The sequence below is a fragment of the Pteropus vampyrus genome, unplaced genomic scaffold, assembly GCF_000151845.1.
Source record: "Pteropus vampyrus isolate Shadow unplaced genomic scaffold, Pvam_2.0 Scaffold347, whole genome shotgun sequence".
In the NCBI taxonomy this organism is placed as follows: domain Eukaryota; kingdom Metazoa; phylum Chordata; class Mammalia; order Chiroptera; family Pteropodidae; genus Pteropus; species Pteropus vampyrus.
The window spans coordinates 802,707-820,390 of NW_011889128.1; the positions used below are offsets into that span (position 1 = coordinate 802,707).

Here is a 17,684-nt window from a genome sequence, read left to right on the forward strand (position 1 = left end):
TCTATGCCTGATAATTGATAGCTATCTGATAACAGACTCCATATAACAGACATCTGACTGAACAGACTGGTGTCTAAGTCAGCAGTCCTCCAAGGATGATCCCATTGTGACCTGCAGCATCAGCATCACCTGCAAACTTGTTAGAAAGGCAAATTTTGGGCCCCAGATCTACTGAGTCAGAAATTCAGCCATCTTGTTCTTTAACAAGTCACTGTTATGCGCTTTGAAAAGGTGGTTCTGATGAATGCTCCAATTGGAGAACCTCTAAGTGAAAGGCCTTTTAGGAGGGGAGTGTGATACTGCAGGGACTCCTCACTCTACAGAGCTCTTGGGCACCCCTCAATCCTCCCCAGGCCCCAGATCCTTTTCCCTCCATCCCTCAACCTCAGTTTCTTCCTGGAACCCTTGAGCCTCTTGGTTTCCAAACTGGGATTTCCTCATTGACCTGACTTTAGAGCTCCCTTCCCCACCACCGCCCCATCCCCTCACTGGCCCTGTTTATGCCAGCCCCCAACTTCTCAAAACCCTCTGAGTCCCCAGTCCCCACCCCAACCCAGACCCACCCCAGTGGCCCTGCCTTCAGCCCTGGCAACACACCCCTGCCTGTCTCCTTTCAGGACTGCAGGACCCTGCACCCCTCCTCAACCCAGCAGGAGGCTCAGGCCTCCTCGCCCTCGGGCCCCACGAGCAGCAGTGGCTGAGAGTTCTTGCCTTTGTCATGCCAGCACACATCGAAGAAGGGGTATACAGGCCCTGGTAGGCGCTCGTGGAAGGCAAAGAGCAGCTCAAGGGCATCCACGTCACTGGCATCATAGAAGGAGAGGACACCGTCGCGGAAGCTTAGGTAGACCCCAATGCGCATAGGCCGCCTCTCCAGGGTGCGCAGTGCACGCGGCTCCTTGGCTTCCACGTGCGCTTCCAGGATTTTCCCATCGCGCAGCGCGAGCAACCAGAGGCCCTGTGAGGGCACGGTATGTAGCCGACCCCGGCGGTTGGCCTGGGCAGCGATCACGCCGAGCCCCCAGCGCGGCTTGTCGCCCACCTCCACCTCCCAGTAGTGCTCGCCGTCAGAGAGCAGCTGATGTGCAACCACCGCCACGGCCTTGTCGAACTGGCGCGGGTCCTCTCCCGCCGGCGGCGCCTTCTGCTCGGAGCACTCCACTCGGCGGCAGGACGACGACAGCACCAGGCTCGGGTGAGCTGTGCTCGGGTCAAAGGTCAGCGCCTTCAGCACTGCCAGAGGGAGACCAGTCAGGCCCCTGACTTTTCCCACAACCAACTTATGGGCTCCTTTGTCTCCTCTAATCCTCCCAGCCCCTCTAGGGGATGAACGACTCTCTGTTTACTGACTTCAACCAAAGACTGCAGCTCTCTGAGCTTCAGTTTCCTCAGCTGTAAAATGAGGCCATAATTGCCTCCTTCCAGGGTTGTGGGTGGATTAAGTTGATACAAGGCATATAACTCACCATGTATGTCACAAAATGAAAGACGGTCAGGAAGCCTGGTCTGAGGCCAGCCCCTGCCTCCTACCACTGTCATCTGTCAGTCTTGACCCATCTGTTAGTCTTCTCTTGGATAAAACACAGGTTTTATCCAAGGCAGTGAAGGCTGCACAGCCATGTGTATATGTCCTAGATCTCTATAACATGTAACACCCCAATGCACTCTAGCTCTTGGGGAGAGGAGGTTGAGCCCTTGGGCCACCAACCACAGGCCACCAGAATCAGTGTCTGACTCAGGCCAGTCCCCAGTTTTCTAGCTCTGCAGATCCTCAGCCCCCAATTAACAGAGATTATCATCTCCACGGTCCAGAAGGGACAGGGACTGGGCAAGGATCACACAGGGCTCAAACCCAGGCCCTAGTCTCCCCTGCTACCAGCAGCAGCACCCTTTCCGTAAGCAGTGTCCTCTCCATATTAGTCACCCACCTGTAAACCCCATGGTCTCAAAGTTCCTTCTCTTTGCAAAGGTTTCAAGAGTGCAGGGGTATAGGGGCAATGGATACCTTCTTTGATAATCTTCCCAGCTGGGATTGGGAAACCTCTCTGTGTATGGCTGGGGCCTACCATCAACCATACAGCTACAAACATAAACCTAGAGTAAGCCCTGCCCAATACCTGGCATCAGAGCACGGAACATCTTCCTCCACACCTGGAATTTGAAGTCATCTGAGATGACAGGCAGCTGGATGTCCAGACGGGCAGGTGGTGGTGACTCTGCTAGGATCTTCTGCAGCCTAGAGGTGGTGAAGTGTGGGGAGGTATCTGTGAAGGGACTTCCAGAGGAGGCATGGGGTGGGAGGAAAGCAACAGGCAGTAACCCAAGGAGAGGAAGACAGGGCTGTGGTGATGCTCCAGGATCTCCTGACATCACACTCTGCCTTAAAACTCCTCGGCTGAACTTTCAGTTTGGAAGAATGAAGTTCTGGAGGTGGATGGTGGTGATGGTTGCAAAACAACATGAATGTACTTAATGACACTGAACCTTCAGTGTATACTTTTAAAAATGGTTGAAATGGTCAATTTTATGTTATGTACACTTTACCACGATTTCTTAAAAATCTCCTGTTAGGATAAGATCCAAGCTCTTCGGCTCCTCACGGTTTGCCCCCACCTTCTCCCTCTCTTACCGGCCTTCTGCCTGCAATGCTCTTCCCCCAACTCCACCTCTTCAACTCTAGTTTATTCTTCCAGTGTCCAACTCAAATGTGCATTCCTCTGGGATGCCTGCCCTGGCCACCTTCTTCCCCTCCACTGCAGTATTGAGCACACAGTGATGCCTATGTCCTTGCTCATATTTGCCTGGGAAGTCCCTGAGGAGAAGGACCAGGTCAGGTTCACTTCTATGTTCAACACAAAGTACAGGGAAAGTGCAGTGGACTGAATGGGAGTATGCAAGCATATTGTGAATAGAGGGAGAGCCAGCCAATATCCCTGAAGATGAGTGCAAGTTGGGGAAAGGGCCAGGTTAATCTCACCTGCTGCTCACCAAGCAGTATTTCTGAAAAGAGAGAAAAAGAGAATGGAAGTGAAGCAGGAAGGGGAGACACTGGAGACTTCTGAAAACGGGGTAGACCACGAAGAATGCTGAGTGTGGGGTCAGGAAGAATCAGAAAAGCCAAAAGAAACCCAGAATTCAAGACCACTCCTAGCCCTTTATCTCTGTGTAAATTAGAAAAAGGTACCCCCTCCCTCAAGAAACTAATTCCACCTGACAGAAGATTGTCCTAATAAATATGCCAACCTACAACATTTATGATAGGAAGAGTGACTGCTTAAAGTGTCCTTGTGCAGTGCCCAACCTAAACAACCATAACAGTCCTGGGGCCCACCCCTCTTCCATGCCCCCTGGCTTGTCCCTGCCCCTCTCCGGACCTCAGGGGTGAGATTCGACAATAGAGTAAGGTCTCTGGGGCCTGAACCCTGGCTGAGGGGCAGAGATAGAAGGTCATCCAGTGCTCACCATGAGGAACTCAGTCTGTGGCTTGTCCGCCACCTCCTCCAACACCTTCTCCATCTGCCGCAGCTGCTCCAGGTAAGAGTTCAGACTCCCCAGCTCCCGCCGCAAGGCAACCCCTGCCTCACCCCGCACACGCTCAGCCTCATGGTCCAAAGAGCCTTCCAGTGCATTCAGGAACACCCGCATTTTGCCCAGCTGCTCCCCCACCGCACCCCGGAACTGACGCACTGTCTCCTGTGGGGGCAGACAGGCAAACGCATTTTGGTAGGGGATCCCCAGTCTGAACCCCCAGTCCCCGGACTCTGTTATGCTGAGCCTCTCACCTCCACCTCCATCAGCTGATGCTCCAACACAGCCACATTCTTCTCCTTGCGCATACATGCCTCCTGCAGCTGCAGCTTCTGCTGTGGGAGCTGTGTCTGGAGTGTGAGACATAAAGAAGTGATGCTGCTGCCCCCCCAAACCCACACATCCCACCCTAAACCTGCCCTCTACGGCTCAGCTTCAATGCCAGCTCCTCCTCCAGCCAAGTTGACATCTTACCATTCCCCAAATCTACCTGCAGGTCTCTAGGCCCTTACTAGTACCGGTCCTGATGTCTAGAATGCTTTACCTTCTCATTGTCTGTTTAGGTTAAATTCTCCCTAGCCCAATCCCATCCCCTCAGCAGTCAGCCCCCCCAGCACAGATCTTTGTCAGGATGACAAGCACAAATGTGGCTGGGTCTCCTCCACCACAGCTCAGCATACAGCAGTCTTCAGGGGGTGAGCACAGGATGTGTGAAGAAGAAATGCAACCTCCTCCTATTCCTGGGCTGCACCACATACTTAAAAGCAGAATATTAGCAAAACACCTCAATCAGCCTCCCTACACACCAAGCTCTGGGGGCAGGCAATTTATGTCTGATGCAGCAACCACTCCAACATATCTATGCGCAAGATCCTACTCCAGACCTGTTCGTTTATGACTCTTGAAATGCAGGTTGTTGGGGAGCTGCTAAAACCTCCTGCCAAAGCCAGCCTTTGCTGGAAGGCACATGGTTCTGGACTCAGATGGTTCCAGTCCTGCCTCCATGGTTTCCAACCTCAGTTTTCTCTTCTGCAGAATGGGAACAGTCATCGCACCTCACCTTTGATTGCCCAAATTGGCGGCCTACTCCCACGCTCCCTCAGGAAAACTGGGAGACTCAGGAGGCGCTGTTTGCTGTTAAGTGCCCGCCCAGCGGGAGCCACAGGATTGAACCAAGGGTTCCCCTGGCCAGCTGCCAGGACAATCTCCTCCCTGGAACGTCCTCCCGGGCGACAGCCCCGCCTGCTGCAGGACAGGGCGGGCCCGGTGGCTCAAGGCGCGGGGCCATCGTAGGTTCAGAGGAGGCAGAGCTGAGCCATGGGGAAGAAGCGCGACGCCATCCTGGAGGCGCTAGAGAACCTGACGGCGGATGAGCTCAAGAAGTTCAAGTTGAAGCTGGGAGCTGCGCCGCTGCGCCAAGGCTTTCGGAACATTCCGCGTGGGGCGCTCGGGCCGCTGGACGCCGTGGACCTCACTGACAAGCTGGTCGCCTTCTACTGCGAAGACTACGGCGCTGAGCTCACCGCAGTCGTGCTGCGCGACATAGGCATGCAGGAAGAGGCAGAACGGCTTCAGGGGGTCGCGTGAGTCTCCCGCGCCCCGCACATGCCATTCAACCACTTTGGAGTCTTGGCCCATGGTCAAGTCTGGATCCCCTCTTCCTCACCAAGGAACCTCGCCAGCCTTCCTGTCCCCTTCCTCCTTCAGGCTCCTTCCTGGGGTCCCCACTTCAGACCACTAGCTGGCCCCTCCCTCTGGCTTAGGGCTGAGTTGATGCGGAGTCCGGCCCCACCTGCCCCCTGGAGGCTCCTGGGACTCCTGGTGCCCTGTCCCATTTCAAGTACTCTGTTCTCTCTTCGCAGATAAAGACAGATGAGGTTGGAAGTTATGCAGTTTTCAGCAGAGGTGAGCCTGGATTGGGAGGGCTCCTGGGAGAAGGAGGCTCCTGCATTGGGCTAGGAGACAACCGGCCAGCTCCAGGCTGGACTGGCACGTCAGGAGTGGGAGGGAAGGCGAGGCTGGTCTGGGGGCCTCGAATACTAGCCTGAGGACTGAGGTCTCCACCCTCCAGGAGTCTAGGGCCAAGAAGTGCAGGGCAACACTTGTTTGTGTGCAAAGAAAACCCGCAGAAGCTCACCTCGACCACCAGTGGTGAGAAGACAATGGCAGCTTCTCCACCGCGGGGACCAAGGACCAATCCATGCCTCCAAAACCCGCCTCCTCCCATCCCTGAACCTGTCATTTATTCTTCCACAGCCCAATAAATGCTTCATGACAGATATCCCTGGGCCTTTGTAGCCACATACCCTCCTGTAGCTACCTGCATGTGATTTGCCACACGTATGGCATGGGCAAGCTATGGGAATCGCAAACCTTGGGCCGTGCACAACTATGTGTGGGCTCTGGAAGCGTTCTCAACCAGAAAAACAAATCTGGACTTGGGACTCGTGCCAACGTGAGCCTGCGCACAGAGCTTAGTGCCCAGGTGTGCCTTGCCCGCCCCGCCTCCCCTTCAGTTAGGCCCCATCTCATGACGCTCAGGCCCGCACAAGTTGGGCAGCTCGAGGAGCGAATGGGCCTCTGCAGAACAGCTGCGCTGCCAGAGCCAGCCCCCGCCCGGGGCTCCTGGCCACACCCAAGCCCCGCCCCTCCAGTCTTCCCTGTGCCCAAGCTCCGCCACAGTGCTCACGCTCACTCGCCGGGGGCCGGGATTCAGTCCTCCGCTCCGCCTCCCGCTCATCCCGGCTCAGTGGCTGCTCCCCCACATCTCCGGGAGCGTCCCAGCGGCTGAGCCCGGGAAATCTAGGTTTGTGCCGCTCCCATCCCACCAGAGCCCGCCTCTCCGCACCTCTTCAAGTCTCCCCTCTCCTCCGGTTCCCGCCTCCAGCTCGTCAGCCCCGCACATTCCCTAACTGCTTCCCTCCGCTCGCGTTCCCGGAAACTCCAGGCGCCCGGGGCCCTGAAGCTCAGAATCCAAGTAAATACAGCAACCCCTGATGGGCCAGGCCCCGCCTCGTCCAATCCCATCCAACCCGACCCCCGCCGGAGGGCGCCAGGATCCCACACCTTAAGGCGTGCATGGGCTTCAGCGGCGGGCAGCAGGCGGTGGCCCCGGTGCGAGCCCAACGAGGCGCACACGCCGCACACGAGCGCGCGGTCCTGCTCGCAGTAGATGCTGAGCGGGTCTAGGTGTTCCTCGCAGTGGCCCTGCGGCACCTGCGCCAGCCCCTCCACCAGACGCGCCAGCTGCAGGTTGGTGCTGAGCGCTTGCGGCCGCGTGGGCGCCTGACAGCATGGGCAGGGCGCTGTGCCGTCCGCCGCCGGCTCCCCTGCCGCGCGGCTCAAGCAGGCGCGGCAGAAGCTGTGGCCGCACTCGGCGGTCACTGGCGCGTCGAACAGCTGCAAGCACAGCGGGCAGGACAGCTCCTGGTGCAGGAGGCCGGGCGCAGCCGACATGGTGGGCCTGAGTAGAAGGGAAACCATTCAAGGAGACTCAGCAGGGCTGCAAACCCTGCCCAGCCCCAGCCCCTGGCCGGGTCTGCAGCCTCACAAGGAGAAGCCCCAGCCTATTAAGACCTCAGATCCCACACGGGAAGGGACCCTGGTTCTGGCCAAGGAGAAAGGGGGACTCTGTCTCAATCCCAAAACTATCTCAACTGCAGTTCTCAGCCCCAGTCCCCAAAATATTTCCTATTAGGGACAGTCTCAACCCCAATTTCTAAACAGGAGCCCGGGTTGCAAACACAGTCTTACCCACTGTCCATCCCGTCTTAGCCCCAAATTCTCCAGAGCCTCTACCCCCTAGCTTCTCACCTCTCCAGGATCGCCAGCCCTCCCCTCCCCCATTTCTTCAAGCCCACAGGATCCACAGGACTCACAGGTCTAGTTGGAGATCTTGGGCAAAAAGAGACTCCCAGGAGTCTCCAAGTCAGGCCTAACTAACCGAACGCCGGGTCAGAGCTGTGTCTGAAGATAGGTTAGCAGCAAGCAGCAATCTCAGAGCAAAGACAGGGGACTCAGGGGCAGCTATCAGTAGACACGACCGGAATAACCCACAGTGAATAGCAGACAGACCCTCCCAGACTGAGCCCTGGCCCTAGAACTATATTTAGCTGCCCTCCCACCCCTTCCATCATTTCTGGAAACCTTTCTAAAAGTGAGGACTTAAGTGGTCAGAGAGCAAGTATCACATGTCGAGGCCACCTGTCCTGGCTCATCACACGGTCCCTTCTCCTGCCCAGTCTGGAGCCAGAACTCAGAACCAGCAGGAGATAGGGCCTCTCATACCACAAAGAAAACAAAAACATGGTTGGGAGGAGTCCTCCCTTTCTCCTCCACCCCCACCTCCACACTCTTCAGCCTCCCCTTTCCCTGAGTGTGGCCCCTCCTCAGCTTGTCACTCACTTATTTCCCAAGCTATGGCTCTCCAGGGTCACACTGACAGTATTATCTCCACCTTCAACCCTTCTCCCACCCTGAAATGTTTTCTTCCTCCATAGCCGAGGGGAGAGAGTCTTTTTTCTGAAGGTCTCTCCAGTACCCAGCACAAGCCCTGGAGCAAAGTGGGCCTTCCTAAATGCTTGAAAAAAAAATTATAGAGGGACAGTTGAATGAATGAATAAACTGAATCCAGAGACTGTAGCCCAGAAGTTGATTCTGCCCTGGGAGCCTCAAGCCTTCTTTTATGCTTATCCTTCAAATCTGGTTAAATTTCATTCAGAATAAAAATCAAAGTCCTCATTGTGACCTACAAGGCCCTACCCAATCTGACTCCATTTACCTCTCACTCCCCCACCCCACCCCCACCCCATTGGCCTTTGCACTTGCTATCTCCTCTGCCTGGAAAACTCTTTCAAACTCAGGTATTAATGGTTCCTTCCATGTCCTCCCTCAGATCTTTACCCAATGTCACCTTTTCAATGAGGCTTTTCTTAACTCTGATTTTAAATCTCACCTCTCCCTTTCTTGCTTTACTTTTCTTCATAATATTTATCACCATCTGACATGCAATATGTTGAACTTGGTTTTTTTTTGTCTGTCTCCTCCTACTAGAATATAAATTTGTTCACTGCTTGTCTCCAACTTAAAAGTGTGTGGCACATGGTAAGTGCTCAATAAATGCCCAACAAATGAATAAACACACAAATTCACTTTGTCCTCTTTTGGCCTCCCAGTCACATTTTCTCTCAGCTTCCCTCAGCCTTTACCTGGATTTGCTCTTTCTCTCTCGACCACTCCCTGTCTCTGTTTCATTTCAGTCTCTTAATTAATTTCCTCTTGGACGCCCTGCCTCTCTAGGCTTTTTAATGTTTGTGTTTATTCATTTTATCCCAAATGTGCACACAGGTGTTCTGGATCAGGGACAGACTTCTCATTAAATACCTCACAGTAAACAGAAAATGTTTCGGCCCCCTGTGCCCTAGGATGATATGACAATAGCCATGTCCATTATCCTATGAGAGTAGTCAGACACCCCATAGGTGAGCAACAAGAACTATTTTTCTTGCTTATAAAGGGGAAGGAGGAGGGAGAAGGTGAGGCTGGTCCCCTAGAGGAGTTTGGGGGCCTCGAATACTGTCCCCCTCCTCTCCTTAAAGGTCTTCATACTCCAACTCTTTGGCAGGTAAATAAATCTCCCCTGGAGTCAGATAATTCCTTGTATATCTTGGCTTTTATGACAAGTCTCTAAGTCCTGGGACTCATTTCTTCTTGAACGCTTAAAGCTCTTGCATGTTGCATACTGGCCTGCTTAGGAAGCTACTCCAGGCTCCTGGCACCTTGGGGACTTAACCTAGGAACTTTGTTCAGGCTATAATCATTTGAGCCTCTCAGGAAGAGATAAAAGAAGTTTTATTGTTCTTTTGGATCAGAGCAATTATCTGTACAAATGACTCCAGATTTGATTCTCATGGTATGTGAGAAGTCTCAGGAAGCTCGAGCTTTTTACTGGAACCCTGATAATTTTGGGAAGTTTGATTTCCCCACTCCAAGTCTCTGCCATTTTTGATGGTTCAGACTTTGCCTTGGGTTAACACACAAGAAGGGGGTAGGGATAAGAGCGTATCTAGAGCTGATATCTGAAACCACAAACCACTTCACTCTGGCTCAGAAAAGTAAACACCCCAAATGTAAATCTCATCTAGAGTTTCCATCACTGCCAGGCTGGGACTAAAGGTTTTGGTCAATAGGAGTGGGTATCCAGGACAGGGGGGTGACAGTCAACTCAATCCCTCTCTGTAGATGGGCCAGGTCTGACCTCTGACTCACAGAAGGAACACTGATTGTCTACAGCAGATTAGAGGACAAGGAGGGGCCAGAAACCATGTCTAGGGAAGGAGAAGGTGAGGACAAGTGTCCCTAACCTTAGACAGAGCTCTGGAACCCAGAGCTCAGAGGGGGCAGATTTCAGCTTGTCCTAAGGAAGAGCTTCCTAACATCTGGAATGATAAGTGCAGTGGGAGACGAGAGCCCCTTGTATTGGATAAATGCAGAAAGAAGCCAGAAATCTCCCAGTCAAAGCCACTGCAGAAGCAGGTCCTGAATCCTGACATCATGAGCTCATGCTAATTACCCTCAGGAAATTCACCTATCTCTCTGGGCTTCAGCATCTTCAGCTACATTATGAGGATAAGTAGGATAATAATACTATCCCTGTAGAGCTGTCATGAGAATTAAACTAGATAATATAATAAACACAAGGGATGGTGTGCTGGCATTAAATCACTGGCTTAGGAAGCAGCGATTGACTCTGTTCTTTCCCTGTTGTGTGACCTTAGGCAAGTCACTTAACGCAATTTTCTCATCTGTAAAATGAAGATAATTTAAGGATTAGTATCAGAGTATTGGATTGTTATGAAAATTCGACAAGCTAATTCATGTAAAGCTCTTAGAACAATGTCAGGCCCATAGAAGATGTTCAATAAATGTTGGCTATTGACATTATTGCAATTACTATTACTAATTATTCCAATGAATCTTCTCTGGAACCCTGTAAGAGCAATAATGTCATCCCCCATTCACAGATTGGAAAACTGAGGCTCAGAAACTTTAACAATGACAAAAGCATCTAACTATGGGCCAGGCTTTTTCCAAGTACTTTGTAATTCTTAATCTATTTATAACCTCATAAATTCATTTGTAACCTCTTAACAACCCCATCATTGTTCCTATCTTATAGGGATGTCATGATGCACAAAGAGATTAAGTGACTTGCCCAGTGTCCTGGCAGTCTATGGTCTTTCTGGCCCCAGGAGGAGGAATCTGGCTCCAGCAATCAAAGGATTATTATTGTTGGGTGGAAGGTCACACCAGGAAGCATCTTAGCACCACCAACTGCTCTGGCTCTAGTCCAGGGAGCAAGGGTGGGCCTGAGATAAAACTGGAGGTTCTTTCCTGCCAGGGGTCAAAGCTCAGAGCCCTGAGACTTCTCCCAGAAAAGGGGGTCATAGGAGAAGTGATTACCATGGCTTCCCAGAGAGCTGCCCAAGGCTCCTATTCCCCATCTTCCCAGGGGGAAACCACCCTGGCAGTCTCCAGGAGTGAACAGGCTCTACATCTACCTTCCTGAGGAAGCCTGGGCAACTCACTTCCCTATTCAGTGAGGTGAGTATATTAAGGACACAGGACACAGACCCCAGAGAGGGGCTGTGACCTCCCTAAGTCACAAAGCTAAGAGATAAAGGGTCTGGGAATCAAATTTGAGTGAGTCCAACACCTCTGATTTCCTACTTCTCCCACTACTCCACGATCTTCTGGATGTGCTTTGTAAGTTCTAGAGCATTCTGCAAAGAGGAAGTTAATAATATCATTACTATTATTGGAATGTCTGCCCTTCTAAGGGTGTTTTTGGACAATATGGAAGAAGCATAAATTTCCATATACATAATCTCTCCAAACAATGTGTCAATTTTTGAGGACATTCTGACTTTTGGGATGTTGGTTGACCTAGGAGGACATGGACATAGATTCAATCTGTGCTTCCTCATTTATTACCATTGTAGCTTCCACAGTTATTTCTGAAAGCCTCAGTTTTCTCCTCTGTAAGGTGGGATAAATACACATGCCTCATGGGGTTATTGGGAGAATCAAATGATATGATGTTTAGTACAGTGCCTCGAACATAGGACACTGAAAAAAATGGAAGAAGTTGTTACTATTAGTTTTCCACCAGCGCTTATCATGGAGTTGGGCATCTAATAAATCCTTAATACATGTTTTTAGAATAAAATAGATTCTTCAAAAACCTTGTCTCCTGAGTTCAGAGTCCACAAAGTGCTCATAGAACACAGCTACCTACCAAAAGGTATCCTTGTTCCCACTGAGCTCCAGCCTGAAACCACTGCAAGAAGTGAGACTTCCCATTCTAGGAAAGGAATGGTTATGTCCCCAGCCCCTTGTCCCTTGCCTCCCTGTGACATCTCTGAGGTAATGTCAGGTTAAAACTACAGCCAGGATCTTTCCAAGTCTCAGTCTAAATGTGTGTGAACAAAAATGTGACTGGGGTTGGATGCCAGGTGCAAGCCGGGCCCAAAAGGAAGGATCCTGGGTGGTGATACGCAGGAACAAGAAAATGGGCATGGTGTCACACCACTGTGAAACAAGTCCTTAGCTCCTTTACCCTCAGGAAGCCAGGTGTGAGAAGAAGCCCAATTTCTTCTTCTAGTCATGATACACACTCCCCCAGCTGCAATTTCCTGCTGCCCTAAAGTTTCAATTGAAATGTTACATTGGTTTTACTTAAAGCCAGAGCCACCCTATCCAAACAAGGGTTCAAGAGATGCAGTCAATGGCTATATGTGGCTGAGGAGATCCTGCTCTACGTGGGGGTTGAATCTGGCAATCATTTTTTAAATTCCAAGGCTCAAACACACAAAGCTCCTAAGATTCTACCAAACGTAAAAAGGGGTAGGTTTCTATGATTCTAGAGTCTAGGATTCTTTTGTCATTGAATAAAAGTTTATCAAGGCTGGGTCTGTACCAAGCCCTGTGTTGAGTGCTGTGGACAAGAGAGGGGCCTCAAGGAGCTCTATCTAGTGAGGAAAGTAGAGTGAACAAACACACTGTATGATAAACGCTGTGGTAGAGCCATTGTAGTGGCATCCTGTGGACATGGCCAAGCAATAACTTGCTTTTGCACAGAGGACAAAAAAGTCAGCAGGGAAGAGTAGACAGAAGACAGATCCAGAAGCTAGACAAGCTATATGATCCCCTAGCCACATGACCTTGGCCAAGTCCTTCAACCTAAGCCTGTCTTCTCATTTGTAAAATGGGGTTACTATTCCCTATCCCAAAGGGATTGTTGTAAGGCTTAGAAATAATGCATGTGAAGGATCACAGCCTAAAGAAGGACTCCAATTTTTATTATTTCTTATAAAAAGTGACTCCTCATGTCAGGCAGGAACCCATCAAGCAGACCAGGAGGAAAAGAGGGCAACCATAGAGCAAGTACCACATGTAGTGGTCCAGAGGCCAACATAGTAGAAGGTGCTGCTGAGGAAGTTGGCAAAGGCCTAAAGGCCAAGCCAAAGAACTTCGATTGGATTTAGAGGCCCTGGGAGTCAGTCATAGGAGGTTTCTGAGCAGGAAAGGGACAGGATCAATGTGTGGGCTAGCAAGATATAAACTTCTGGCCACAGTACACGAAATGAGTTGGAGATTCTGAAAGGACAAAGACCAATGAAGCACAATAATAAACAGCCATGACTCAGGGAACACTGACTATTGGACCACAAGTGCTACCCATGATGAAGATGTTGACAAACAGTAACTACTCAACCTTTGTGTGGCATCACACACAAGGACAGGAAGTAGGGCCCTGCTACCCTTCTGGAAGCTCTTGAATACAACATGCTTCAAGTAACACAGCCTCATTCATTTCATGTAGCAAATCTTCACCGAGCATCTCTCAATGCTGAAGATACAGCAATGAACAAAGCAATGTCTCTGCATTCGTAGAGGTCACATTCTGGTAGAGAGATAGATGCCCAATAAATAAATAAAAGTGTAATATGTCAGGATTACATCACTAGAATGAATGGTGATTGTTAAGAGGGAAAAATGAAGGATTCCCAATACCCATCTAGGGAGGAGAGCCAGGATTCAAGTCCACAGTACTTCAGCTCCTAAAAGCTGCCTCTCTTTGAAGCGCCAATACGTAAGTATACCTTCCATTTACTGGTATCCTCCCTTGAGCCCCAAGGCCCATTCATTCATTCATTCATTCGATTCCACAAAGATTTATAGAGCACCTACTACAGGCCAAGCACTGTTGTGGATGCTGTGGATATAACGATGATGTGGACAGGCATGATTTACAGACTAACAAGGAAGACTGATGCTAAACAAACAGAATTAGTTATGATTTAGTCACACAATTGCTATGAGAGCTAAAAATAAATAGCAGGTGTTATGAACTATCTGGCAGGGACTCTAAACCTGATCTCCCTGAAGAAGTGACATTTAATTTGAGACCTAAAGTCTCAAGAGTTTGTCAGGCATAGAGTAAGGGGACAGATTTCCAAGTAGAGGGAACAGCAAGCATGTGTAAAGGTTTAAATAAGCAAAGGAGTCTGGCACATTTGAGGAACTCAAGAGGACAGTGAGGTTGGAACTCAGAGATGGAGGGAGAGCAGAGCGTGGTGCAAGACAAGGTTGGTGAGCTGCACAGGTGCTAGACCAACAGGGCCTTCTCAGCCATGTTGAGTATGTACGTAAAGAATTCTGGGCACAGCTTAGGCTCCAATCCCCAGTGCGCCACATCTCACCTGCTCTTCTGGGTCAAGAGCTCTGGGCCCAGAGCTCACCTGTGACTTTTCCTCCAGTAGAGAATTTTCTCAACCATTTCAAGTGTGTGTCATCACTTCCTAAGAAATTCAGCTTCTGGGACCAAATCCTGGCTCTCCCAAGGACATTTGGCTGTTTCAGGAGCCCATGTTACATTGGGGTATTTACTAAGTGGATGAATGAATGTTAACCCCATTTTACAGATAAGGAAACAGGATCAGAGAGGTGGATCACAGCTACTCTCCACCCATTTTTTACACCTCATTTCTCCCTAGTAGGTAGAATTGGGGGAGCTACATGTTTCTGGCTGTTAGCATTCTATAATTCTAAGAAGCTATGACACATGCAAGAGGATGCTAAGGTTCAGAGAAACGTGGAGATTGCAGAGTCCTAGAATGGCAAAATTCTAAGCCTTGGCATTTCAGTAAACTGGGTTCCTGGTCTGTGCTATCTAGTTGCAGGCCTGGAGATGCAGGCGCCACCCAGGAGCCCCTCTCCGCCAGGTCTCCAGGGTCCCGCCTTGCAGGTCAGCTGAAGGACAGGATCCTGGCCCCCCACCCCGACCCCCGCCGCCCATGGCAAGGGGATTGAGCCCAGAGGCCTCAGTGGGTGAGAACCAACAGAGTAGTCGGAAGCACGGGAGAGCAACGGGTTGGGGCGGAGGCGGGAGTCAGAAGGCGGGGATCTACAGGTCCCGCCCCGGAGCAGACTTCCTGGTCTGTGGACAATCTGGGGTGAGGCAGCTATAGCGGCGGGGGAACCCCAGAGCCATGGGGTGCATACGCGATGCCATCCTGGATGCGCTGGAGAACCTCACCGCCGACGAACTCAAGAAATTCAAGCTGAAGCTGCTTTCAGTGCCGCTGCGCGACGGCTACGGGCGCATCCCGCGGGGGGCGCTGCTGGCCATGGACGCCGTGGACCTCACCGACAAACTCGTCAGCTACTACCTGGAGGCATATGGGGCCGAACTCACGGCACTCGTGCTGCGCGAAATGGGTATGCAGCAGACAGCAGAGCAGCTGCAAATGACGTGCAAGGGTGAGCGCACCCCCTCCACGCTCTCCGCGATCCCCTCATCTACACCCAACCCCCAAACTGAACACTTGCCTCTCAGACTCATCACTTCCTGTTGTTCCTAAGCTAATTAAAGTTCCTTCTGCTGGGGAGACTTCCCATATTTCTCTTGACCTTGACTTCCAGACCAAGGGTCCCCGAATCCAAGAGCCTGGAGATGATAGAAAGGGAAGGGGGCCCACTTGACTTATTTCCTTCCAGGTTCTGGAGCCACACCAGCGGTGATCAAGGCCCTTCCTCAGACAGCAGCCATGCCAGGTGAGGCCCTCACACCCAACCCCACCTGCCTGGGCACATCTCCAGCTCAGCAGCACCACAACCCTGCACAGCCTGTTGTCCCTCCGCCAGAAACACCAGGAGAGCAAGGCTGGGCCAACCCTTCCCACTCACTCACAAACCTCGAGCCAAGCCTAGTTTGGAGGAGGAAGATAAGGGAGACAAAGTTATACTCATCCCACCCTATTGAGTGTTCTGGCGGGCTGCCAGCTTGAGCCCCGCCCCACAGTGTGCATTCAGAGCAATTTCTGAAGAGCGCAGAGTGCTCAGCAGGAACAGGCCCCAGCTCCCACCCTGGCACAGGCTCATCTGCTCTCCTCCCTCCTACCCACAGCACTGCACTTTGTGGACCAACACCGGGCAGCCCTCATTGCTCGTGTCACAGACGTGGATGGGGTGCTGGATGCGCTGTACGGGAAGGTTCTGTCAGAGGAGCAATACCAGGCAGTGAGGGCAGAGACCACCAATCCAGCAAAGATGAGGAAGCTCTTCAGCTTTGCTCCAGCCTGGAACCTGACCTGCAAGGATATGCTCCTTCAGGCGCTGAGGGACAGCCAACCTTTCCTGGTAGTTGACCTGGAGCAGAGCTGAGGTGTCTTCCCCAGAAGCAGCTGAAACTGCCAAAGGTTGTATGTGGTAAATCAGTCTGACTTTTTTATATACAGTATATGAAAAACCAGCTTGTACTTGTGTTTTTCCAACTTCCAGTCTGGAAGTACATGCAGAGCTAAGCTACATGTCCAAATGCAACAGGCTCAGGTGACACTCTACTCCACTGCCTGTTACTAGGGCAGCAGGTTCCCAAATATTCATCCTTCCTGCCTCAGTCACCATGGTGAATATTCCTTCCTTCACCATTTGGCGGCTCCTCCAATGCTATCTCAGAGGGTCTGCCCTTGAGCCTATAGTTAGCCCTGCGGTCTATAAAAGTTAAAATAGGTATGTACAACGGGTCTGGAACTATGGGGAGCCAGACTTATCAGAGGCACTTATGACGTTCTTCACCAACCTATATAGCTTCCACTTTTTCCACGGGAAAAAAAAAAATTGTACAATTGGAGCAATTTTCAAAGGGAGAGACACTATCATCTAAACACAGGACAGAAGACCACAAGTCATCAAATCCAATTCTAGGGTTCCTTTTGGCACTGGCAACTGACATCAGTATTTTTAATTGCTTCTTCCCACCCCCTGGAGAAAGGTTATAGGTTACATCTTGCCCGGAAAACATACCGACCACAAAAGCAAAACTAGAAATTCTACTAGGTATTCCTTGATAGAGTTTTTGCTTACGAAAAAATATTAGTTGACCCTTGAGCAATATGAAACTGACCTGCTCAATCTTAAATCCATGCATAAAAAGTCGGCCCTCCACATGTGGGCATTCCCAACCATGGCTTTGACCCTTGAACTCACATCTGAACTATGCAAGTCAACTGAAAAAACTCCATATATAACTTGGATCCAAGCAGTTCAAACCCACATTGTCGTTTCTCCAGGAAACACGTAAGCAGCCTTCCCAGAGGCTGTTAGGGAACCAGGATCCTAGGACACGCTGAGTACACTTTGTACCCAAATTCCTTCTCATCTTTCTTTGGGGTGGAAGCAGTATGCAAAGAAACAGGAAGGCCCTGGGGAGGGGTCCTGGATGTGACACAAGGGACCCAGGCATTGAGGGTACAGATGGTTCTATGCCACTTGATACACCAGCCCACAATGAACAAACTGCACAAAGACTTCACTTTGAATACCCTCACCTAGATGACAATTAGCAAATGCAGTTTATTCCCCCAACACACTCCTTTAGGGGTGTACGTACGATCTCATTCTGACGGTCTAACATTTCCCTACTGTGATCTACTGGGATACGAGGCAAGAGAAAATAAGCGGTATGCTATAGGAGAAAGCTATCAAGCAGCTTAAGATGTGGCCACTGTCAAGGCCACAGTCACATGGACAGTTCCTAAGGTTACTTGGGACTCCAAGAAAGCTGAGCTTCCTCAAAGTGGGAATTGGCCGTA

General features: G+C 50.9%; 3 protein-coding genes across 4 annotated transcripts; 2 read left to right on the plus strand and 1 right to left on the minus strand.

The window, feature by feature from the left end:
• Positions 1-613: 613 nt before the first annotated feature.
• Positions 614-6,984, minus strand: TRIM72 (tripartite motif containing 72). Its single transcript, XM_011378588.2, has 6 exons — positions 6,595-6,984; positions 3,783-3,878; positions 3,463-3,693; positions 2,978-3,000; positions 2,118-2,236; positions 614-1,233 (listed from the first exon to the last, which is right to left on the minus strand). Exons 1-6 carry the CDS (start codon positions 6,982-6,984, stop codon positions 659-661), a joined length of 1,434 nt encoding a protein of 477 aa, XP_011376890.1. The 3' UTR covers positions 614-658.
• On the plus strand, positions 4,604-6,006 carry PYDC1 (pyrin domain containing 1). Its single transcript, XM_011378587.2, has 3 exons — positions 4,604-5,111; positions 5,391-5,433; positions 5,600-6,006. The coding sequence occupies exons 1-2, from the start codon at positions 4,846-4,848 to the stop codon at positions 5,392-5,394; spliced, it is 270 nt and encodes an 89-aa protein (XP_011376889.1). The 5' UTR covers positions 4,604-4,845; the 3' UTR covers positions 5,395-5,433; positions 5,600-6,006.
• Positions 6,985-14,893: 7,909 nt separating the features above from the next.
• PYCARD (PYD and CARD domain containing) lies at positions 14,894-17,353 on the plus strand. Of its 2 annotated transcripts, XM_011378589.2 has the most exons (3): positions 14,894-15,351; positions 15,589-15,645; positions 15,998-17,353. In XM_011378589.2, the coding sequence occupies exons 1-3, from the start codon at positions 15,081-15,083 to the stop codon at positions 16,252-16,254; spliced, it is 585 nt and encodes a 194-aa protein (XP_011376891.1). In that variant the 5' UTR covers positions 14,894-15,080; the 3' UTR covers positions 16,255-17,353. The 2 variants fall into 2 exon arrangements, with proteins under 2 accessions (XP_011376891.1, XP_023378250.1); XM_023522482.1 differs by lacking the exon at positions 15,589-15,645 and having other exon boundaries at positions 14,894-15,343; positions 15,927-17,353.
• The last annotated feature ends 331 nt before the right edge of the window (positions 17,354-17,684 follow it).